The following is a 21,429-nucleotide window of genomic DNA, read 5'->3' as shown; positions in this document are numbered from 1 at the left end:
TCCACAGCCTCTAAACTCTGAGTCGCATCCTCCCTGAAACACCTTCCACTATTTAGTCATCTTGGGATCTACCTCCCTCTTCTGAGTACAGGGGTGGGCAAACTGTTCCACAAAGAAAGAAAGAAAAACCTGCACCACCCCGACCCTTTGAGGACCAGTTTATCCACCCTGGTTCTAGTCACTAGCCTGATCCTACTGCCCGAAGCTGCCATCCTCAAAGTCTGCCATCTGTCCCTCAGCATTCGGTCCTTCACTCCATACCTGCGCAACATTTTCTCATCTGGTCCGTTTCAACTGCTTTCTACCTCCTTTTCTCCTTCTTTTGTTCTGTCCTCAGTCAGAATACATGTCATCAAAGGAATTTATTATTGTGAATAGAGTCTATTTTGTGCCTCTGAAATATAAGTTAAAGTCGGTCTAGAAACTCAGCCCAACATGATCAGTAATAGTTCACGACGTACATATTTTGGGTCAACACTTCTATACTCATAAGACACGAGACAAAAGAGTTTTGTTAATTTCATTTATTTAACAGTCACCAGATGATGAGATACATTCTCTTGAAAAAATGAAATAGACAGCAAAACTGATATTCTTTTGAGTTCTTAAAAACTATTATACAATATTCTTAATATATAGATTTTGTACAAAATAAAAGTAAATAAAAAGGGGGACATTGACATCTTTAAAAAAAAAAAAACTGGAGTTCTGGGATGGAGGGAAGGACAGGAGTTGACTGGAACAACTACCACATTTAGGCGTGACAAAGACCAATCTCTTTCATAAATAAATATAGGAAAATTAGACATCATATATAGCTCTCTGTCCAATAACGGGCCATCGCCAATGTCTGAAGTGCGGGTATAACTGCATCAGCGAGGCCCATTTGCTTAGAAAATTCCACACATTTTTCATCCGAGATTAACTGGAACCAGTGCCGCTAAAAGCCTTGTAATAAAGGTATTTACCTCAGTAATGGATCTGATAGTCTAAGCCGTGCTTGACCTTTGGCTGTAACAATAACCCCCACCCTTCCCGAACCCCCCGCTTCGCCTCCATTGTGCGCCATACTTGGTACAGACTAATTGCAGCAAGTCTCTCCGAGGGACATAATGGGGTTGTCCGCTCTTTTCCATACCCAAGGCTAGGAGGGAACAAACCGGAGACCTCCACTCACAAACAGAGACAATCGAGCGGAGCACGTGGGAGGGGGAGCGGCATTGGCGCATAGGAAGGTCTGCACTATCCCATTGTCATTTCATCATGGATTTCAATCGCCATGGGTTTCCAAACGGAGTCCTCGTTGGTTTTAAGAGTTTTCAACAATACGACAACAACTACAAGACAACAGAATAAACACACAGAAAGGGGATGTGGGCGGCTGCGGGGCTTTCCAAACCCTGTTTGACGCAGATGTTTGCCACTCGGACCGGCTGATTGTTTTCAACTTAAATCTCTCTTTGCACTGCTGTGGAGTTGATACTCGGGGTAGTCGCACTGAAAACATGGGCACAAGGGAACACAAAGTACAGAGCATGTGGATGAGTTACAGTACAAATACACTACCTGTTTTCAGACACACGCTCGACAGCATGGAAACTGATGATGGATCCCACTATAACAACAAATTTCTTCTATCCTTGTCTCCATCTTTTCCATCCGCACCCAACATGAGTAAGCAAGAGGACAGTGTCATTGGCGTGCACAGAGCAGGACGGCGTGAGTGACCTGGCGTTCATCACAGTTTTGTCTCGCTTTCTCGCCACATTAGAGCAGGAAGCAAGCGGCGGCGAGAACGACCCGGGTGAGAGATAGCAACACAATGTGTTAGTTTCTCAATAATGACGCATTGCTGCAGCATCACTTTGGAGATTAAAAGCAAGATGCTGAATTTCAATCAAGCCACATTAATGGCTCGGGGTGAGTAATGGTCACTTTGTCTCCACTGGCAGGCGGCAGAGAGGGGGAGCGACTTTGAGAAGGCAAAGCAGAAGAGCGGCTGGCACGGAGAAGCCAGGTGAGACAAGGTGATACAAGACTTTAATTCGCCAAATTGCACGCCGGCCAGTAATGATAGAATCCATTTAATGATGTAGTGACAACAGGCTGCAACCAATGGCAAAAGGACATTAACATAATGTGGCATCCAAGAGCAAAGTCAGAGTGCCAAGGTCTGAATGCACAGAGCTGTAAATATCAGCTCTGCTCGGGTGAGATTTTCTGAAAATTGATTCGATGAGCATGTGAATTTCATTATCAGTAAAATGTATGGCTGCCCCCTGCAAGATGAAGGTTAGAGCCCTTCAGTCCGCGGAGATTAATATAATTAAGGCGTTGGCCAGATATATCGGGAGAGGGAAATGATTTGCACGTTTGAATCAATCATTGTGTTGCTTGTTCTCCGTGGCTTTCACCGTAATGTGTGAGTGAAAGAACGCATGTGATATAAACACGCTGGTCCATGTCGTTTTTGTACTTTCACCTCTTGTACTTGGCTACTTCTAAGCGTTCGACACAAGACTGCACAAAACTGAGGAGACATATGTTGCGTTTGGAATACCTCTTAGATGATTGTTAATAAAGTGAATGGCTTTTCTTATCGAGCCGTGCGCATTTGTTTGTTGTTGTTAGCTCATAGCCATCATATGGCTTCCAGCTCTGCTCAGAATTATGTGTAAACAGCATACAATCGAAACAATATTACACATCTACTTTCATGTGACTGTGGTAACAAAGTATGTTGGAATTGTTCATTTGACTCTCATGAGGTTACCAGGGATGGGACAGATATGAGGACGGCGGAATGCGGCGTCGCTCGCGGTTACAACACAAGGCAAAACCCAATGAATTCAGCTGGGAGCCTTACTTTTTTCATAAGTCACTAGACGTTGTTTTATTGATTTGACTGTATCCTGTTTTATTAACTCCTTGGCCGAGGTATGCACTGTCTCCACACTTTTCTGGCTCATAAGTGCAGTTTTTTCAGGATGGGCTGGTTATAAATCAAGGTTTATCAAATAGTACATGTTTTTCTTTCTTTCTTTCGGATTTCTGCGATCATTTGGAAACTGCAGCCACATAAACACAGCCATTGACTTTGTGGAAGACAGTAGCCAATTTTAATTTAATGCCCCGATCGATCGATCATTTCAAGCCTGCGATTTCCTCATTAGATCCTGTCAAATAATGTAGCCACACGACAAAGCCTGCCAAGCGCTCAGCCTGAGCTGCTCTGCGAACACGTTACACTGTGAGATGTGACCCACTTGCAATAAAGTGCATTGAGAGATTCGTTCTCTTGGTGGAGGAGAAGCAATGACGGGTAAGCACAGCTGAGAGATTGTCATCACAGTATAGCTGATATTAGGGAGGGAAAAAAAAAAATCATAACTATGGCGACATGAACTATATCTCTCACAGGGTAGTAGGTAGATCAAAAAAGGGTCGGGGTGACAGAGAAATTGTCGAGACAACAAAGAAACAAGCATGTTGGTCCTCGAGTCTCTGTGTCCAGTCAGGAATGTCAAAGTTGAGCACAGTGCTTAATGGGGAGGATAGTTCCTTCTGAGGGTCATAACTGTCTGTGATTTCACCCAGGAACCCAGCTCTGGTTGCTGTGAGTTTGCTGTGCACCGGCCAGTCCACTCATTCCCATTCCCATCGCTACACCCATGCCCATACCCATGCCGATTCCCACCCCTTGAGCTAAGGAGCAGTCGAAGTTGAAGTCCACCTCTTCACCAGAGTCCATAATGTCATGAAGAAGGATAGACTCCACATCACAATCCAAGCTACCGTGGAACATGTCAATGTCCAGATCTGCGGGAAGTCTCTCATGCGGGTGAGGTTGGTGGTAGCTGTGGTAGTTGCCGCCGCTGCCCGCTATACTCTGGCCATGGTGGAACGGCCCATTGGCCATCGCTTGGTGTTGTAGCTCGGCGTAGTGGTTATGACGAGGGTGTGGGTGTGGGGCGGTGGCCACGTGACATGAGTCCTGGGGCATGCCGAGCATACCTGCAGGGTTTGGGGGCAGAGTGGTGGAGGCAGGGAGATGTGCATGTGACGGGGGACTGTACAGATAGGGTGTTTTGTTGTTGTATGTCTGCAGCTGACTGCTGTTGCCACATGGGGTTAGAGCGGGGACCCGGGGAGGGGTGTGGTTATGGCTCTGGCTGAGGTTATGACCGTTGTGTGTGAGGCTATGAGGTGAGCTGTGATTTGACACGTTGCTGTGATTATGACTGGGTGTATGGCTGTGAGTTCTGTTATGGCTATGAGCCGCATTGTGATTGTGAGGTCCATTGTGGCTGTGGCCGTTGTGGTGGCCGTTGTGGTGGCCAGTGTGGTGGCTGTGATGGTTGGACCCGACTCCATTACAAGCTTGGCCCATCATCGGATGACTCTCCCTCTCCTGTCCCAGCATCATGTCCTTGGAGCAGTATTGCTGGGCCGTTGAGCCTCCAGTTAACAGGCTCTGCAGGGCATTGGTGCTGGAGTACGCGCGCATTGTTCCAGAGAAACTGGCCGGCTTGTTCTCTTGAATAGTCTGCATGGGAGAGTGATGGCGAAGCATGCTCATGCCTGACGCACCAAATACTCCAGAACCGTACGAACTCTGTCCCTTCACCGTGGAGTTGTAATGATAGACAGGTGTCTGAAGCTTGTGCCTGCCGACGGCAGAATGTTGTTGGTGTTGCGTGTGATGGTGGTGATATCCATCTTCCATCAGTTGCTCGTCAAGACTTATGGCACCTGTCAAGTTAGCCAACTGTGGCAATTGCTCGAGGGGAGGACAACGATTCCCACCCCCCATGGACGGAGAGCGGGCGCTGGTTGGAGATGGATAAAGGTGGGGAGAGGTGGAACAAGACAGACCACCCTCTTCCGGTTCCTCTGGTTCTCCCTCTGCAAGGATGGGTGAGAGACGTCCACTTAGGGTTGATGCTGAAGAACTGGCTCTGGAGTGAAGATCTGTCCAAGCATCGAACTCTCCGTCAGTTCCAGATGTTCCTCCAGTACCTGGGAGGCCTTTACATGGCGGGCTGCCATGGTCAGGAGAGCCCTGAAGCCCAACGACAGCAGACCCAGCTCCTATACTTGGACGTCCGACTCTTTTGCCCCTGATGCGGCCTTTGCTCTTCAGATACTTTGTGCTGTTGTCCATGGAGACGGCGCGTCGACGGGGGGCCTTTCCCATCTTTCCTCCATCTGGGTTCAGCATCCACCAAGAGCTTTTCCCCGTTCCTTCATTCTGCACTCGAATGAACCGTGTGTGGAGGGACAGATTGTGGCGGATGGAGTTCTGTAAGAGAGATAAAAGATCGACGTTATTCCAGAAATTTAATTGAAATGGAGTACACAGACTTATGTTTTAACCAGAGGGAGCCGACATGTTGGATCAAAAGTAAACCTTGTATGCACTCACTCGAGAAAACTCTGTCACAGCCCTAAAAACGTGTCAAGTGAAGTCATGATTGAATTGTATGTTCGCGAGAAACAAGTTGTGAAGACATAAAAATCTTGTCTCCTCTGATGAGTGGCACATTCGCATCCTATTTGGTAAGATTTCGTGAAGGTCGAGTCATTTGGACCATAGGAACTATTGAATCCATGTGTTATCAAAATAATTTTAACATTAAAAAAACTAACAATGCCAACAAAAGCAACGGCCGGGCTCGGCTGTCAGGCCATTCAGTCCTTACATTGTGAGCCACAGAAAAATTGGACCAAATTATCATGCTGCTGCCATATCTGTTATTACATTCAAACTCCTGTGCAATTAGTGTCAGCCAAAGTCACAGAGTTCGAAAATGGTTTCAGAAAGATCTCCGCGCTCGAAAGAAAGCAACAGGCAAGACATTGTCAGCCTCAAAAGACCTGAAATGACCTGAGACTCGGGCACAAGACAATTTCCCTACGTCGACTCTCCCACATTCATTTCCATCAATCCATCTGTCCTCCTCTCCTTCTCTATTCAGTCAGGCTGATGCGAGCTGCTGTGGACGGGTGAACTGTATGTTTGATGTCTGTGCCAGGCTGGATTAGTGCCAGGCCTGTCTCTTTCGCTATCGTAGCTTGAATGGGGGATGTATCATAAGACTGAGCCAGGGGCAAGGAAGGCTAATGGATGCATCCCACCTTCCGATATCCAGCGCCATTGCCAATCTGCTTTCCCTCCCTTTCTCTGTCTCTGAAATCCTCTAGTCATTGAGTGCTATGTATTCCTGACATCTCTTGAATTTCTTTTTCTCCCGCTATTTCACACATATCCGCGCTCACAACAGTCATTTTCCACTTTTGCCTTCAATCTCTTTGTCTTCAATTATACTGTGTGTCACCAATTACTTTGCCATTATGCTCCGTGTACAGTCACAGGATTCGTAATCCATAGGAAAACAGTTTTATTTTTTTTTTATTATCACCTCTCAAGGGCTGCTAAACACTGAAGCTCATGATGTGCAACCGAGTCTGTCATTGCAGTTCGGCTTTTTGTTGTGTGTGAGTCATTTTGACGATCAGGCCGGAAAATATCAAATCAAAAGCACCTCCTGTGGTTTAAGAATATACTGGTACAATAGATTGATTCAGATAGAAGAGGTACTCGCACTTCCACCATCTCTATTATGTAGCGGATTATTTGTATTCACACCGACTTGCACGGCGGGGAAACAAATAAATCAAATTCCGCCAGAGAACACATGAATGGGAGGGAGGCAAACTGAATTCAGGTGATCTGTGAATGCCTCTTTGGGTTATCTCTCCGTGACACCTCCGGCATTGGGTATCCATGGCAACCGGTAAACGTGCAACAGCAGAACTATATCATATTGTGGCGAGAGTCAAGAGAGTGAGAGAGGAATAGAGGCAGGATGGGGGATGGGGGGAAAGGATGCAAGAGGAGGCGGTTGTTTGATGCTGCTGCTCCAACACTAAACAGCCTTTCATCTCGGCAGTGCAGGTCCGCAGGGGATACCCGTTCCCTGCTACTGACGGCTTTGCTACGTGCCCAGCCAACTCCCTGTCTCACCCTGGCTGGATCCTCCACCTACCACACCACTCCCAATCATCCCCAACACGTCGTGTGCATGGCCAAATTAAAACATATGCAAGCTTTTATGCTTACAGTTCATTGTAAATGGGGCATCTCTCACTCTCACAACTCCGTCTGACCTGTCTGACTCAAATCTCGATTTATCCCTGTATACGAGAAAAGCAGCCCCATTGAACTTGGAGGGATTTATCATCCCAAACCCTCTTTATCTGATGAATCCACCTGCTAGAGAGATTTGAGAGATTTCAGACGGTGGCAAGCCGTGGCTTTGCCATCATCACGGACTGCCACACTCCTGCGGTGTAGTTTTCACCACATGCTTTTGTATGACCCCACGCTGTGTGTGGACATGGGTGTTTTGATTCCAAGAATAGCGCAGGTTGCAGGTGGCTTCCAACTGGGTGTGGTTTTATTTGCCGCCGGTGCCCTGAGTCAGGGGCAATTTGGCCAGCCTATGGCCCTCACGCTCCTGAAACAGGCAGTCACTACTAATCCCCCTCCATCCCGGAGTAATCCCAGACAATCCTGGGCTAATCCCGAGTTGATTCAGGGGCACTCCCAGCTGGGTGTCTCACATGGAGCCATGCCAGGTCACCACGGATGTTGTGGGCAGCCGGGATATTCTCTGATCCAACAGTAATACTCCACGAGGGGAGTTGGAGATGTGGAAAGCAGGACATTGATGCTCCAACACGACGCCTTAAATGTTTGTGAAAGGATTTCAATCAGATGACATGACAATAATTTCGGCGGGCTCAACGACCTTTACCCAGTGCTTTGTCCTTGAGCGGTGGCTCTGCTTCCTTCCCTACATCTAGGGGCTGGATAGAATAAAATTGAAAACTTTATTATGTATTAAATATTCATAAAATGGAAATTCTCCTTCAGCCCCCTGGCTTGCTGAGGCAGACGGATGAAGCCCACAGAAACATACAATGACAGGGGGGGAACACACGCATCACGCGCCGGAATCCAGGAAGCTGCTTCCTATTCAAATCATACCCCTTTAATACAATGGGCCGAGGAAAGGGTTCTTAATAATGAATGAATGAGTGGCTGGGCTCATGCGGAGAGAAGCCTGTCTGCTCCCATTATACTGGGAAATATATGTGACGCCGACTTGTTGTATAAGTTCTGTGATTTGGCATTAGGGGCTTACTTGACAGTCAACTTGCAAACAAAAACAAATCACGCCAATAGAGGATAATTCGGCCCAAGATGTAAAAGAGGATAACAGTAATAGTTTTTCGACAAATCAAAGCTAATTATGTTGAGTCAGACTGCAGGCTAAAAACAATCAGCTCGGGACGCACTCTTTCAAAAGACCAAAAAAAAAAAAAAAAATCCTGATAGCTGATTTAGATATTAAGAAAATAGATGCCAATCCAGATAGGCTTTCCCCCCGCAGATTAAGAGATTGAACTCCTCTTCGATTAATCTGACTTTCCTTTCACAGGTGCTTTGGGATTTACAAGCTCTTTTCATTGGCTGAAGGAGGCGAGTCAAACGTTAGAATCATTTCTGGAGCATTTTCCGATAATAATAATCAATTCTTTTGTTCTCCCCTTTCCATTTTCCACACTCGGAGAATTTGATCCGCGGATCGCACTTAGCTGAGAGAATCGATGAAATTTAATGGCTATCAGTGCGGAGGCTTAGTGCATATCAAAGACTGACTAACTACACAATTCACTCACAGTATGAAGCCAATATGGCCGTCCGTTGTGCAGTGTTCTCGGTGGCACATGCTTCTCTGTTAAGTGGCTCTACCTACTTGCCAGAACTGGCAAAGTTCCCATGTTACACTTTTGTTTTGGCAACACCAAGATGTCTACTGTTTTCAGAAGAACTGCGCTGAATCGTCTTTGTTTTATTTCGTGTCAATGACCAGTATGTCGTCGGAAAAACTGGATGGAGAAACTTATTTTGCTAGGACTGTATGAAAATCTGCCTTGTATGATTATTCAGTGAGCTACTTGTGTGTTGTGACTTTCCGTTATGGCTGTGTGGGAAAATCCAGGCAAACCGAGGGGCCCCTCTACTGTGCATAAAGGGGTGCCCTCAAAATGCCCCCATCTCACCCCATCCCCCAAGCCATCAAAACCTGTTTGGGGTATTCCCGCTCACACACCCACACACATGCTCACACACAGAGCGGCAAGGAAACAGGTCAAACGGTTTATAGCACCCATCTTGTGTCAAATGTGCACTCATTCAAACAGAACTGAGCGAGGAACTAAGGACTGTGAGTGGGGTCTGGGAACCGGCAAAAAGAAACCACTCACCCGATTCAAACAACCTCAAGGGTGAAGCAGCGTGGTGCGTTTGCCCAGCTAAGAACACAGCAGCTGTTCTTGTAGTGGCACCGGGTAAAGCGGTTTGCCACACTCGACTGGTATTACCAAACCATTTCATGCAGAATAGAGCCATTATGTTTTGTCAAAGGGTATCCCTCTATGGAGCACATTCATTTGATAAGCCTAAATCAAGAGGGAGTAACAGAAGCGCTAACTGTGTTTATTGTGATGCCATTTTTGCCTTTGCAGAAGGCAGGAGGGATCAGGGGGAGGGGAGATTTCAACACAAGCAGTTTTGTTCAGCGCAGGAATGAGTTTTGTCAGCTAAGCTTGTCTCCGGGCTATTGGTGGAAATTAGCGCCGGCTAAATATTCGCTTTCAGTGATTGATGTCACGGCTTGCGTTGTCCCTTTGAAGGAAAATAAAGAATTTAGAACCATGTGGATTAATAGGGACAGGGTTGGGGGGGGGGAAATTTTATGTGTCTGAGGGGAACTCTAAGAGGGCCTAAATGGCTACACAGATATGGCACAATGGAACTGAGGCATCGCAGTGTATCGAAAGAGAAAGACCAGTGAGATGGGAGGATGACAATGAGTACAAGAAAATTAAACCAGTGTGAGTAAGGGAGAGGGAACGCGGGCAAAAAAAAAAAAAAAAAGGGAAGAGATGTAGCTATTTGCCTGAGAAGCTCAAAGTCAGATGATTAAAATCCCTTTAGGAGGCTTCTTTAAGAGAGACAGATGGGCAGACAGGCCTGTTTTTGGAATGCAATCAAATTGAAAAGATTAAAAAGGAATCTCTTTTATTAGGAGGTGAGAAACAGTTACTTCTCCGCCACATGCCATCATCGCCTCTACAGCAGTGGTCACGACTCCATTGGCAGGCGAGGCGTGCGAGAGCCCTCGGTTGGAAAGAAATAAACCTGGCATTAAGAGTTGTATCTATCCCGGTGTATCACTTCGGGGTCCCCGAGGCTTGGCGAAATATTCCACTCTCATGTTTAAAGATAAGCTCGCCAAATCTGCATGTAATTGTTTTTTTTTTTTCCCTCATTTAAGTGAATCAGTTGGTAACTTCAACCATCCAATTGCTTTCATTTACTTGGGCTTTGAAGCTGAAATAGTGTTTTATTAAAGACAAATAGTGGTGTACATAGGTAATCCAAGAGAACGGTAAACAATAGGAGCCAAGACAGACAGACAGAAGGTCAAGAACAACTTGGAAAAATACGTCTTGAGCAATGACACATGAATACTCCACATAATGTGTAGCTTAGATGCAATTCGGTCAAAACATTATATATTTGAGTATCAATAAATACCCATAAAGAAGGTTTGTCTTTTCGTCTTTTATGTCCTTTTGTTCTTTCACCAACTTTTCTGCAGCATTGCCACAATTTTACCACCTGTCTCCCTCCATCGTGTACACGCTCTCCTGATCTATTCTTAGACTTATTCTAGTGTCTGCATGATGGCAGTCCAAAGTCTGACACGTCCTCAAAGCGAAATATGAACAGGTACAATTCAAATGTGCATTCCCAAGACACCTATTGTGCTTGAATGGACTGAGTTTGCACTGTAGAGTCATTCTTGCACTGTGAAAGGTGCTCCATATTCGACCCCATTATTCTACAGCACTGCAGGAGTGCCATTTATGAAAAGGCTTAAAATGGAAAGCAAGCGTGTGTTAGTGTGTCTGCAAGACTGGGATCAGGAAGTGGCAACAGGGAGGGAGGTTATGGAGATGGTAGGGAATTCCTGCCTGACTGTGCACTAATGGTATCCAATGGTTGGCATCTTATCAGCCCTGCCCTCCCTGGTGCCAAGGGAAGTGTTGGCATTGGGGCGGCAGGGTGTGGGGCAGAAAAGGCACTGTGTTGGAGGGTAAAAATAGATACCAACAGATTAGAAGAGCATCTGAGATCCAGACAGGGGATCGGAAAATCCACTCCCCTGATGCTCAGCATTTCCGGTGGGCAGAAAGGGGACACAATCTGGGCATTGCTTCTAACACCTACGCAGAGTCTCGGCGTTGGTGTGTGCTCAAGTAAAGGGTGTGGTTTTTCCACCGGGACCTACAAGGTAGGCAGACCTCACACCATCCCACTGAGGATTCACACAACAGGTGTTTGGGCTTGGCCACCTGTGGGGCCGGCCGCCTGCTCACACTTCCCAGCTCGTCGAGGGAGTAAGCTAACATTTTCCACTGGGTTTGCCATGCGTTTGTTGAAAACTAACACATTTCTGGAGTTGTTTTTATAGCCTTTTTGCAAGATTTCAAGGATTTACAGGTCTAGCTTCATCCGAGCACCTGGCTGTCTATATTTGGGTTTATCACTACGCCTAATAGACAACAGACACAATGTGAATTTCATTACACGCAAACCTACTGCCTCGCCGTACAAAGTAACTGTCTGTTCACAAGGGGAAGAAACCCAGGCTTTTATCAGACTCCAACATAATCTCATTCATAATAATGAGAATCTCATTTCCCACATTCTAAAGGTCAGCGCACACCTCTGATCACACTTTAATAAACATCATTCTCAGCATTTAATTTAATTTCAGCAGAGCAGGAAACTCATCTGCGGCTATGCAAAATTCATTGGATTGTACCTTTAATTGCTTCAATTTCACAGCGCAGAGAAGAATGACCGCAATCTCAGCGTCGGAAAAAAAAATAATAATAATAATAACGCGCAAATACTGTGTGACACACATCTGGAAGAAAAACACACACTGGTGTAGTGACAGAACACGAGCCAGTCAAGGGCTGGTTTGGTTTTATTTGAATTTTTTTTTATTTTTTCAGCAAGTAGCAATTCGTGCCAGCACATCTCTTTGTCATCACACATTTAACTCTCACCTAAATTGGCAATCTGCACCCAACACACAGAAGACAGACCGGCACACACCTATGTACACACTCACACGTACATTGAACACACATGCCAACATGACACAAAGCCTGGCACGCTGGGCACACTCATTACCACAATGCCAAGCTACTAGTTGCTAAGGAGACCTGTGGGAGAGGGAGGGTTCCTTGTTGTTGCCATAGCAGCCAGCTCGCTCCCTGCCAACTCTCTCCCTCAGGGAGAAGCAAGACAAGAGGTGGAGAGGAGGGGGAGGGGGGGTGAAGTGGGTAGAGGTAGGGGGCAGTGGTTTAATAGGGCTATGAGGTGCAGAGGAACTTCATTAGCCATCAGTGTGAGCCGCGCCAACCGCCGCTGCCCATGAATGCAAACCCACATGCAACCCTTCCGTCTGCCACTTACACACACATGGGCCGGCACTTCAATCCACACACACCTATGCGGAGATGATGTAAAGTGGCATGCTTATAATGGAAAGCGCCGACTTAGTGGGGGGTTCGAGAGGGGGAGGGGTTTAGACATAGGAGACGTGAACAAGGAAGGGGGCGCACGAGGAATCTAAATAGGGTCAGGAATTTAGGGGCCCGTTTGGACGCGGCGGGGAATTGAACCGCGGAAGGTAGTTTAAGGTCATAGGGAGGGAGGCCACTCAGTCCATTCCATTCCATCGCCTCACACGAACCGACCATCAGCCTCAGCATCAGCTTCCATCCTTCAAACCGAACAACAGGGCTGCACACTCACGCTACGCATATGGGCAATAGAAATACTAAACAGCCCTATAAGACGCAGCTAAACAGTGCGTCATGAACCAAAAAGATCCTGTGAACTTCTTTTTTAAAACTGTAAATTGTCAAGTTATGTCGTAAAATAAATGCACATACAATTCAAAAAGTTCATGAACTGTCAGCATTGAACTGCTCACCACTACTTCTCTGTTCCCAGCCCACTCATATCTTGAATATGGAATAACCCCATCGAAGCAGAGTGATGCTCTTCAACGGGCAGCTTCCAGAAATATATTGATCTGACTTCACATAAGGATCATCCACGGCCATAGATCGGGTCGTAGATTAAATCAATTGCAGGTATAGATGGGAGGCTACTTTCCTGACCATGGTGTCCGTCGCCTGCTCATCGTCGCGGGGACAAGCATTTATTGCCCAGTGTGGCCTCCGTAAGGTTCAATGACTGAGTAAAGATGGCAGGAATTATGGACAGGTAAAAGTTTTACAAAAAAACAAGAACTTTTTCTTTAAGATATCAATTTATAATGAAATTATTAACATGGCAAATCATTATTTCTATAATATGATGAGACTTTTAATGGTATAAAAGCGTGAGCTGTTCATGTAAGCTGATCAGGCTACATGGCCTGGACGTGTTTGAGCTGGAAACTGAAAGATAATGCTGGATATTTATTTGTCTTCATATTATAGCGAGTATCTTAAAACATTTAAGAACAACTAATAAACAGATTTAACATATAAGAATGAGTGTGACAATGAGACACCTCACGATTTGAAAATGTGCATAAGCCCCGCCCATCAAAAACACTTTGTGGGAGATGAAATTGTCTGCTGTGATTGGTCAGGAGGAAACCTTCATCCTCCATTAAAGTACAGGCTTAGAAGTTGAAATCTCTCGCATAAAAAGTGCCACTTCCTCCTCAGTCCAAACAGACGTGCAGGGTCCTGTCCGTGTGTTTGGTTGTTAAGAGATAAAAATACGTGGCGCTCCTGCTTTACTGAACTGAACTGAATGTCACTGGAGCGTCTCCGGACTGGAAACAAATGTAACTATGAGCGAAGGAAGGGACAACAGCATCTGCGGGAACAGGTCTCCAAAATCAATGTGTTTAATACTGGTTATACGAATGAGACTTCTGTGTGGGTCTTTCTCACTTCTGCGTCTGCCTGCGATGGCGGACACATCATGCCAGAGTGAATATGTGTATGTATGTGTATATATATATATATATATATATATACGAGCTAACTTGCTTGAATCACGGATCACATCGCAGGTCCGACGCAAGGCATGCACGTCTCTGCCACACAGCTCGGTCTCATGAGAAGGTGGGCGGGATCTGAGAGTGGCGTAACAAAGGCTTTTGCGGTCCTCATGTTCCTTGAGATTGAAGGACTTTCTAAAGCAATGACTTCAAAATGGGGCGTTTTCATGAGTGGAAGACTTCAACATTTGAAACATATGGAGATTAGTTGCTCTTTAGCCGTCTTTAAAAGGCCATGAAACCGAGAATCATCTGTTGTAGATACCATCCAATAGGTAGATGAAGCCAAGCTTGCAGCTCTAGATAGCTAAAATCAAATTCGCCCAAAGCGAGACGGCTTTAATTTACTTTTCAGCGCTTAGAAAACGAGAACGCACATCAGTGCCAATACATAGACATTAGCCCTTCAAACTAAATATATCTGTTCACGCCAGTTAATATATGTTTAAAAGCCAACGTTTGTGCGGATAAAAACGACACCAGCAATGAAATAAATCGGAGTGATTTCCTTTATTGTGATAACATTCTCAGGAACAAAGGAAAACAAGATCTGACGCGCTCAGCTCATGTCGGAAGCAGTATTTGGGCATATTGGCAGGCTGATAGCGCATAATACATGCTTATATATGGCGAAGAATAACTACACTTCTCCACCCCTGACCCAATATCGGACGGTTTTCTTTGAGCCTCATAAGGGGGATGAGAAAATGAACAATGTAGAATGCAAGAAGGAAAAAGAGCCCAATTAAGTCAGTTTGAGTTAGACTCTTGTGTGTGTGTGTGTGTGTATGGGGGAGGTGGTGTGTGTATGGGTGCGGACGCAATAAATGGAAATAAGGGGGAAACGCACTGTAACTTGCAAAGACGATCAGCGAGGGCCAAAAGGGGGTGGGTTTGTTGAGGGTGGCGAGGGGGGTGTTACGGCGCTTTCCCTTGCTGTCCTCTTACTATCTTTCTTTCCAGCGTAAGAGGGCCAAAGTTGCTCTCAGCTCCTCGACGGGAGACGCTGAAATATTAATCGCCACGCTCCAGCTGCAGACTAGTGAACACAATCGCTTCAAACTCCCACCCTAATGAGTGTGTTCATGAATGGCTAATGTGCACAGATGGGGGGCTGATGACTGGATAGATCGCAACGGGGAGGTCAGGGAGGAGGGGGTGGGCAGTGAAATTTTTTGGCGGTGCATGGCGATGGTGGTTATGAGGGGGTGCGGAGGCATGGCATGACCTTTTAAGAGCCTCCTGAAAACTTAATTAAGACTAACCCGGCGCGACTATTTCTTTTTTTTTTTTCCCCTGGCCCCTCAAACACACATGCCGCCTCACGCTCGCATGCCTGCACAACTTTCTACCATGGCGATTGTTTACCCCCTTGCCCTTTTCTCCGGCACCCCGCAGAACTCTTATACAAAAAGATTCCGACGAAAGAATCATCCACTTTTTTTGATAAATTCCGTCCCGGACATGTTCATGTGCATTTGTCCAGAGGTAAACAAAAAATATCAACATTAAAACTGCAAAAGCTGTTGCATCTTCTTTCGCAGGAACCGCAGGAAGCTGAAGGGCATGTCAAGATTTTTTTTTTTTTCGCCTTAAACGGCATTTACTTGCCCAGATAAGGGGTGAATCAGAACACGCTCGCAGCAGAAGGGGGAACCACTCACCTGCCGTCTGTTCTTTTGGGAGCATTCCTGCACCGCATGCATCTTTTATGGCTTTCATATGCTTCCTGACGTCACAGACAATACGTGAGGAGAAAGACATGACCGTCTCTTCCCAAGACTTTCTATTAGCATAGAGGCCATGTACGGATTAAGAGCAGGCAGCGTACGGACGCATATCCAGACACACACATACAAACATGCAGCGACATGTATACACTCTCAGCATCTCATTAGAGGGGAGCGATGCCGTGACCTAATTCCTCACCTCTTCTCTGCCCTCACTATTGGGGCCGCAACCAGCCAGATTAGGCGGGAAACTGGAAGCTCCATCACTGTATGGGAACGACAACCGGCAAGACAGTAGCCAAGGATTGAGTTTGTGCGGGAAACCTTTCACGTAATGAGGACATTGTATGTTCCCAGAGCCTTATACAGTCGAAATATAAGTCCTGGAGACCACTTCTTGATTGTAGCCTTATTAAATATTTATAGAAATATATGATATCATTCAGTTTGACCTTTCAAGCAACCAAAACTCATTAAACAAGAGTGCAGTGGGGAAAAAAGCTTTGAACAGCCGTGTCACACACCAGCACCAGGTTACTGCCGTAATAACAATATATTTCCGCACATAATGAAATCATTGAATATGCTCATTATCATAAGTTTTCATCGCCTGTCAGTTGATCTTGTTCACACTTGCTTGAACCACCGCAAGAGAGAATGCTGGTTTTATATAGTGTATGTCAGGATGTGATCAGTGAGGTTAAGAATGCACCTTAAATACACCTCTCTCTCCTTCAGCGCTACTTTGTTATTCATGACTTATGTGATGATATAGGTTTGTTTTGGAAGATAGCTTTGCGTTTTCATGCTTGAGATTTTAATTAACAAACAAGAAAGACATGAAGTACTGGAAACATAATCATATGAAGTTTACGCTCATGAAAACTGCCTGGTGTCTCTATATGTGTGGAACCTAACTGCTACAATCGAGCACTAGACAAAAGCTAATGACAAATGTTTGTATTAACAGAGGAAGACTTTCTTACAGCATCGTATCTCAATTAAATAAAGCCATTACTTAGTCTTTAAATATTTGCCATGGGGATTACAATTCTATTTGTCCGCCTCTTGAATGAAGCTAAATAGAATGAGTCCCATCTTATACATTAAAATTGTGGAAAGTCAGTTAAATATTTAGTTGCATACAGAAATCCTTTGTCAATTTACTGACCATTTTCGACCATTTTTCTTATGATAAAAACTCATGTTGCTGAGTTTGCTATATATCCTGTGACTCTGCGGATAGTTTTGTACGAATTTTGGATGAGACAAATAGAGCGTGCTGTTCAGTATACGTGGTGCAGACTGGCTGAGCAAAAAATGAGCATCAAAGTATAGTAGAATCTTGCACTGCAGTGTTGCATTTTTGGTGGCTTTTTTATAAAATGTGTTCGGAGCATCGTGATGACAGGTTCTAATGTCAGTGGACTGAAGTGTTACAGCAACACATTTCATACGTTCACACGTTCACACGTTCATTGAAGGCAGAATATTGGAAGAGTTATTAAAAAAAAGCTCTACTCCAAGGCTCTAGTGGGTGACAGACCAGTTGTTAACCAGAAAAGTACTGTCCATAATAATCCTGTTGAGAAACATGGCTTTAGACACATTTGTCAAACTGAATGACAAAAGTGATATATAGCGTCAACTGCTGCAGTGCATTATGAGACTTTTCATATGAGCACTGCTTCAGTGAAAACTGGGAATATTGTGTCCATTTTTTTGAGAGATAACTCAATTTACAAACAGATACAGTAGTTTGATTGCGTGATGATAAATAACCGCGATGTATGTGCGCATTCCTGTCTGTCCTCTTATGCACTTTAACTATTCGTCATCGTGCTCAGAGGCCAAAAGGGAGACGTGAAGCGTCTCTAATGACCACGCTGCACTCTGCGATTACCTAGATGCACGGTGTCGTTCAATCAGCGTAAAATTCCTGAAGACGTTCGCAGATGGATGGACGGACGTTCGCGGTGACAGCGACGCCACGGAGGGTCGCCGTGCGCGGCCACACTAATACACATCTGTCAGCAGCTTTGCATGAGCTGATACATGTATGTGAGAAAGTGCTACACCTTTCTATGTTATGGAGTGCATGTGTGTCACCGCTCTCCTGGAAGGGGGCAGCAGCCTTTTCCGCCTGAGTGCGACTGTCAGTGGGCATCACTCAGCCCGCCAGTGTGGCAGGACGCGAGGATCATTAGTGGAGACGGAGAGAGGGAGCAGAAAGGAGGAGAGTATGGAAGGGAAGAGGAGAGAGGGGCAGTGACTGTGTGAGTCGGGCAGCATGTCTTAATATCTGTCTTGAGAGCATTACACACACGGCAGTGCACTTTCCCTCTCAGTCACGCAATCGCCCCACCGCTGAGACCCCAGCCAGCGACCCCTCCTCTGTCATTCTCCCTGCCTCTATCCATCTTACCCCCTCTCACCCTGCATCTCTGACTGACCCTCGCCGTATCACTCAAGCCGTGCCCTCACTTACACGCGGGTTTCAATCCCCTCGCTCTCTCCGCATTTAGCCATGCTGCTTCCCTTCTTCGCTTTTCCATCCATCGCTCGCATTTCCATCCACTCTGCATGTTGGATCCGATCTAGTCCTGGCACTAAACGGCACTGCTGCTTGACCCGCTCTCGACAAGGTGAAGCAGCTCCACAACACATGCAAGACACAAGATCTTTCCGTAATGCTTCAGAGCAAAGTGTCATTTTCTTTAAGTGGAGAATCATCAGAAGGCAATCTGAGAATTTGAATAATGTATGGAAGGATCCTTGGTTTAATTGGTGTGTCAGCTCTTCACTTCCTCTTCATTCATTAATACGTCAGTCGACTGAGTCATTTGTCTCCTTACAAACCGCCCTCTTTTCTATAGCTCCTGAACTGGTGTCAGTGACCTGTGCAAAGATGACCCGTGTTGAATATCAAATTCTACACGGCTGACATTTCAGCCAGCTTCCACAAAGCTAGCAGTGTTAGCACAAGTGCTAATCTCCCCATTAGTTTGCTCACTCAGCGGGCTCCAGGTTCCTGGATCTCCATCTGTTTGCTAAGCTGTCATAACATTTATTATACTCATTTAAGCCCATTCTGTAATGCACTCGTCCCTGTGAATCATCTGCGGACCTGGCGCCTGCTGTAAACGCAGTTTAGCTTTACAGGATGCTGATGACAACAATACGGTGATATTGTGAAGTGATTGGGCCAGCTGCCAGGGCTATTGGAAGAAATAAAACCAAAGTTGTGAGCCGAAGAAACGCGCGAGCAGGCAAAGATGAAGGATGATCTGACATCCACGAGGCAATAAAGAGATTTTTAAAAATATTTTAGGAGCCAACTACTGCTTCACCTTTGCTTTAAAACGCTACTGAGAGGATAACGCTGTGATATATTTTACATCGAAGCAGCCATGTGACTCATAAAGATGCCTCCACAGCTGCACTGTAAAATGTATTTACAATCAATCTTTCCCAAACTGTGATTGTTATGGGTGAGCCACCGTGGAGGGCGGAAATATTATCGTGAAAAAAACAAAGCATCACTAAAAAGTGGTTTCTTTCACTCAGTGATACATGCATCTGCAAAGAAATTAAAATTTCTAAAAAAATATATGAGAATAAAATAAACAAATGTGAAACATGACACATGTGGGCAGCATCCTGGTCTCATATTCATCTTGAGGCAATGCAAGTGGACCTTTTTGTGTGGGTAGCTGAAAACTCTAAGTTGTCGTTGTCATCCTCAGGAAGAAATGTATCTTTTTAAAAATTCAAATAAATAAATGGACAGAAAACAGCTGCCCATTTTCTTAGCTGGTCCTCATGAGTAAGAGCAGCGCACCAAGATTAATTCCACGAAACCTCAGGATGTTTCATCAAACTTTTCAAATTGGATGCAACTCTAATCTTGTTGAGCAAAGCCGACCAGGTTGAGCTCCTCATCACTATATGACCACCGATCCTTTTTCCATTTTGACGACGAGAGCAAGCAATGGTGAACCCCACTTTAACTTTTAAAGAGCAAAGTCATTATTTCTTGTCATCTGTTTTCAAAATGACTGAACATCTCATCATATTTAGCAGCGCCCACCCTGGCGCGATACGTTCTGATACCAACGACCTGTCAGAGGCATCAGGAGTCCTGACACAAGTCCCACTTTATGCATGCTGAAGCTGGATTCCCTTCAAAAATAGAACTCTTTGTTGCCGTTTCCTTACTGTCATGTTCTGAATGTCACAGCTCAGGTGTTTTATTTGTCGTTCGTTTTTCAGGCACAAAAACTTACAGACAATGTGGTGTTGTTATCTGTCTGTGAGGTCAAAGTGGTGCACATTCATTTTGACCACAGACCTATTGAAACAGCATGAGTCCAACTATTGGCCGGGGGGCCTAAAGTAGCCCGTTGCATTACTTGTTTGTGGCCCACACAGATTGAAGTGTGCTTGGTTGAGTTGAAACAAAACATTCAGTACTATTAACAAGCTGGTATTAATGATTTTGAAAATGTCTGGGGAGGGAATAATTCATGCAGATGAAAGAGTGTTTTAAAAAGAGGGTGCTTAAAAGTGCCCTTTATGTGAGGTAGTGTGGGTGATGAATATACTGACTTCAAACACAAAGACAAGAAACAACAGATGCCTGCAGAATGAAAAGACTGTGACTCATTTTGTCGTCTCTTAGTTACGTATTTCACGAAGAAATGCATAGCCAACAATTCTGTCGGGTTGCTCTTCACAACACCCATCAAAGTAGCATCAACTATTCCTTCGTTCCTTTCAATACTAACAATATATTGTTTTCCCATAAGACCCTCAATGAGTGTTAAACCTTTGTTGAAACAACATCAAACTGAAGAAAAAGCTGATGTTTTTGAGCATTATGGGATGTAAAGCACCAGTCAAGCCTGGTCATTTGCCACCCACTGGGTTCACTCCACAGTTCTGCCTGCGCGCGCGAAAGAAGCGTCGGCACACAACGAGAAATATTCCTCTACTGTATAGCCAACATTAAATTGACCTCCATTATTACACACTCAAGACACACACACGGCACCAGCCGTGAACAAAGACCGCACACTTTCACACACAGCCTTGACCCCAGCAGGACCCCCCTCCCCGCCGCCCTCCCTCGGGCACCTCCTTGCCACTCATCTAGATCCCTCCCTCGCCGGACTATAAGCATGGATCACTTGTTAAGGATTTGAGAAAAGACTTTGTTAAGCTGATTGCTAAAGGGAGGGGGTGCAAATTACCGTTGCACAACTGTGTAAAAACCTTCTTGGCTCATGACTTGCCTTATGTAATACATTGTGTGCATCTGTGATTGTCTGCGTATGTGCTCCCGAAATACCCCCCCACCTCCCCCGCAGCCTCTACCCCATGTCATTCACCCGTTTCGCACTAATTGAGGATCTTTTTTCGGAAGCCGTTGCTCTGCGGATTTAATTATTTATTTTGAC

At 45.4% G+C, this 21,429-nt stretch overlaps 1 protein-coding gene across 2 annotated transcripts in view; it reads right to left on the bottom strand.

The window, feature by feature from the left end:
• Positions 1–509: 509 nt before the first annotated feature.
• Positions 510–21,429, bottom strand: part of LOC128768087 (forkhead box protein O3-like) — a 38,156-nt gene continuing 17,236 nt past the window's right edge. For both annotated transcript variants that reach the window (XM_053880676.1, XM_053880677.1), the window contains one exon: positions 510–5,302. In XM_053880676.1, coding sequence (XP_053736651.1) covers positions 3,590–5,302 — 1,713 coding nt within the window. In that variant the 3' untranslated portion in view covers positions 510–3,589. The remainder of the gene's footprint in view (positions 5,303–21,429) is intronic.

Source organism: Synchiropus splendidus, chromosome 12, assembly GCF_027744825.2.
Source record: "Synchiropus splendidus isolate RoL2022-P1 chromosome 12, RoL_Sspl_1.0, whole genome shotgun sequence".
In the NCBI taxonomy this organism is placed as follows: domain Eukaryota; kingdom Metazoa; phylum Chordata; class Actinopteri; order Syngnathiformes; family Callionymidae; genus Synchiropus; species Synchiropus splendidus.
The sequence above is the reverse complement of the archived record's forward strand: the minus strand, read 5'-3'. Positions and strand labels throughout refer to the sequence as shown.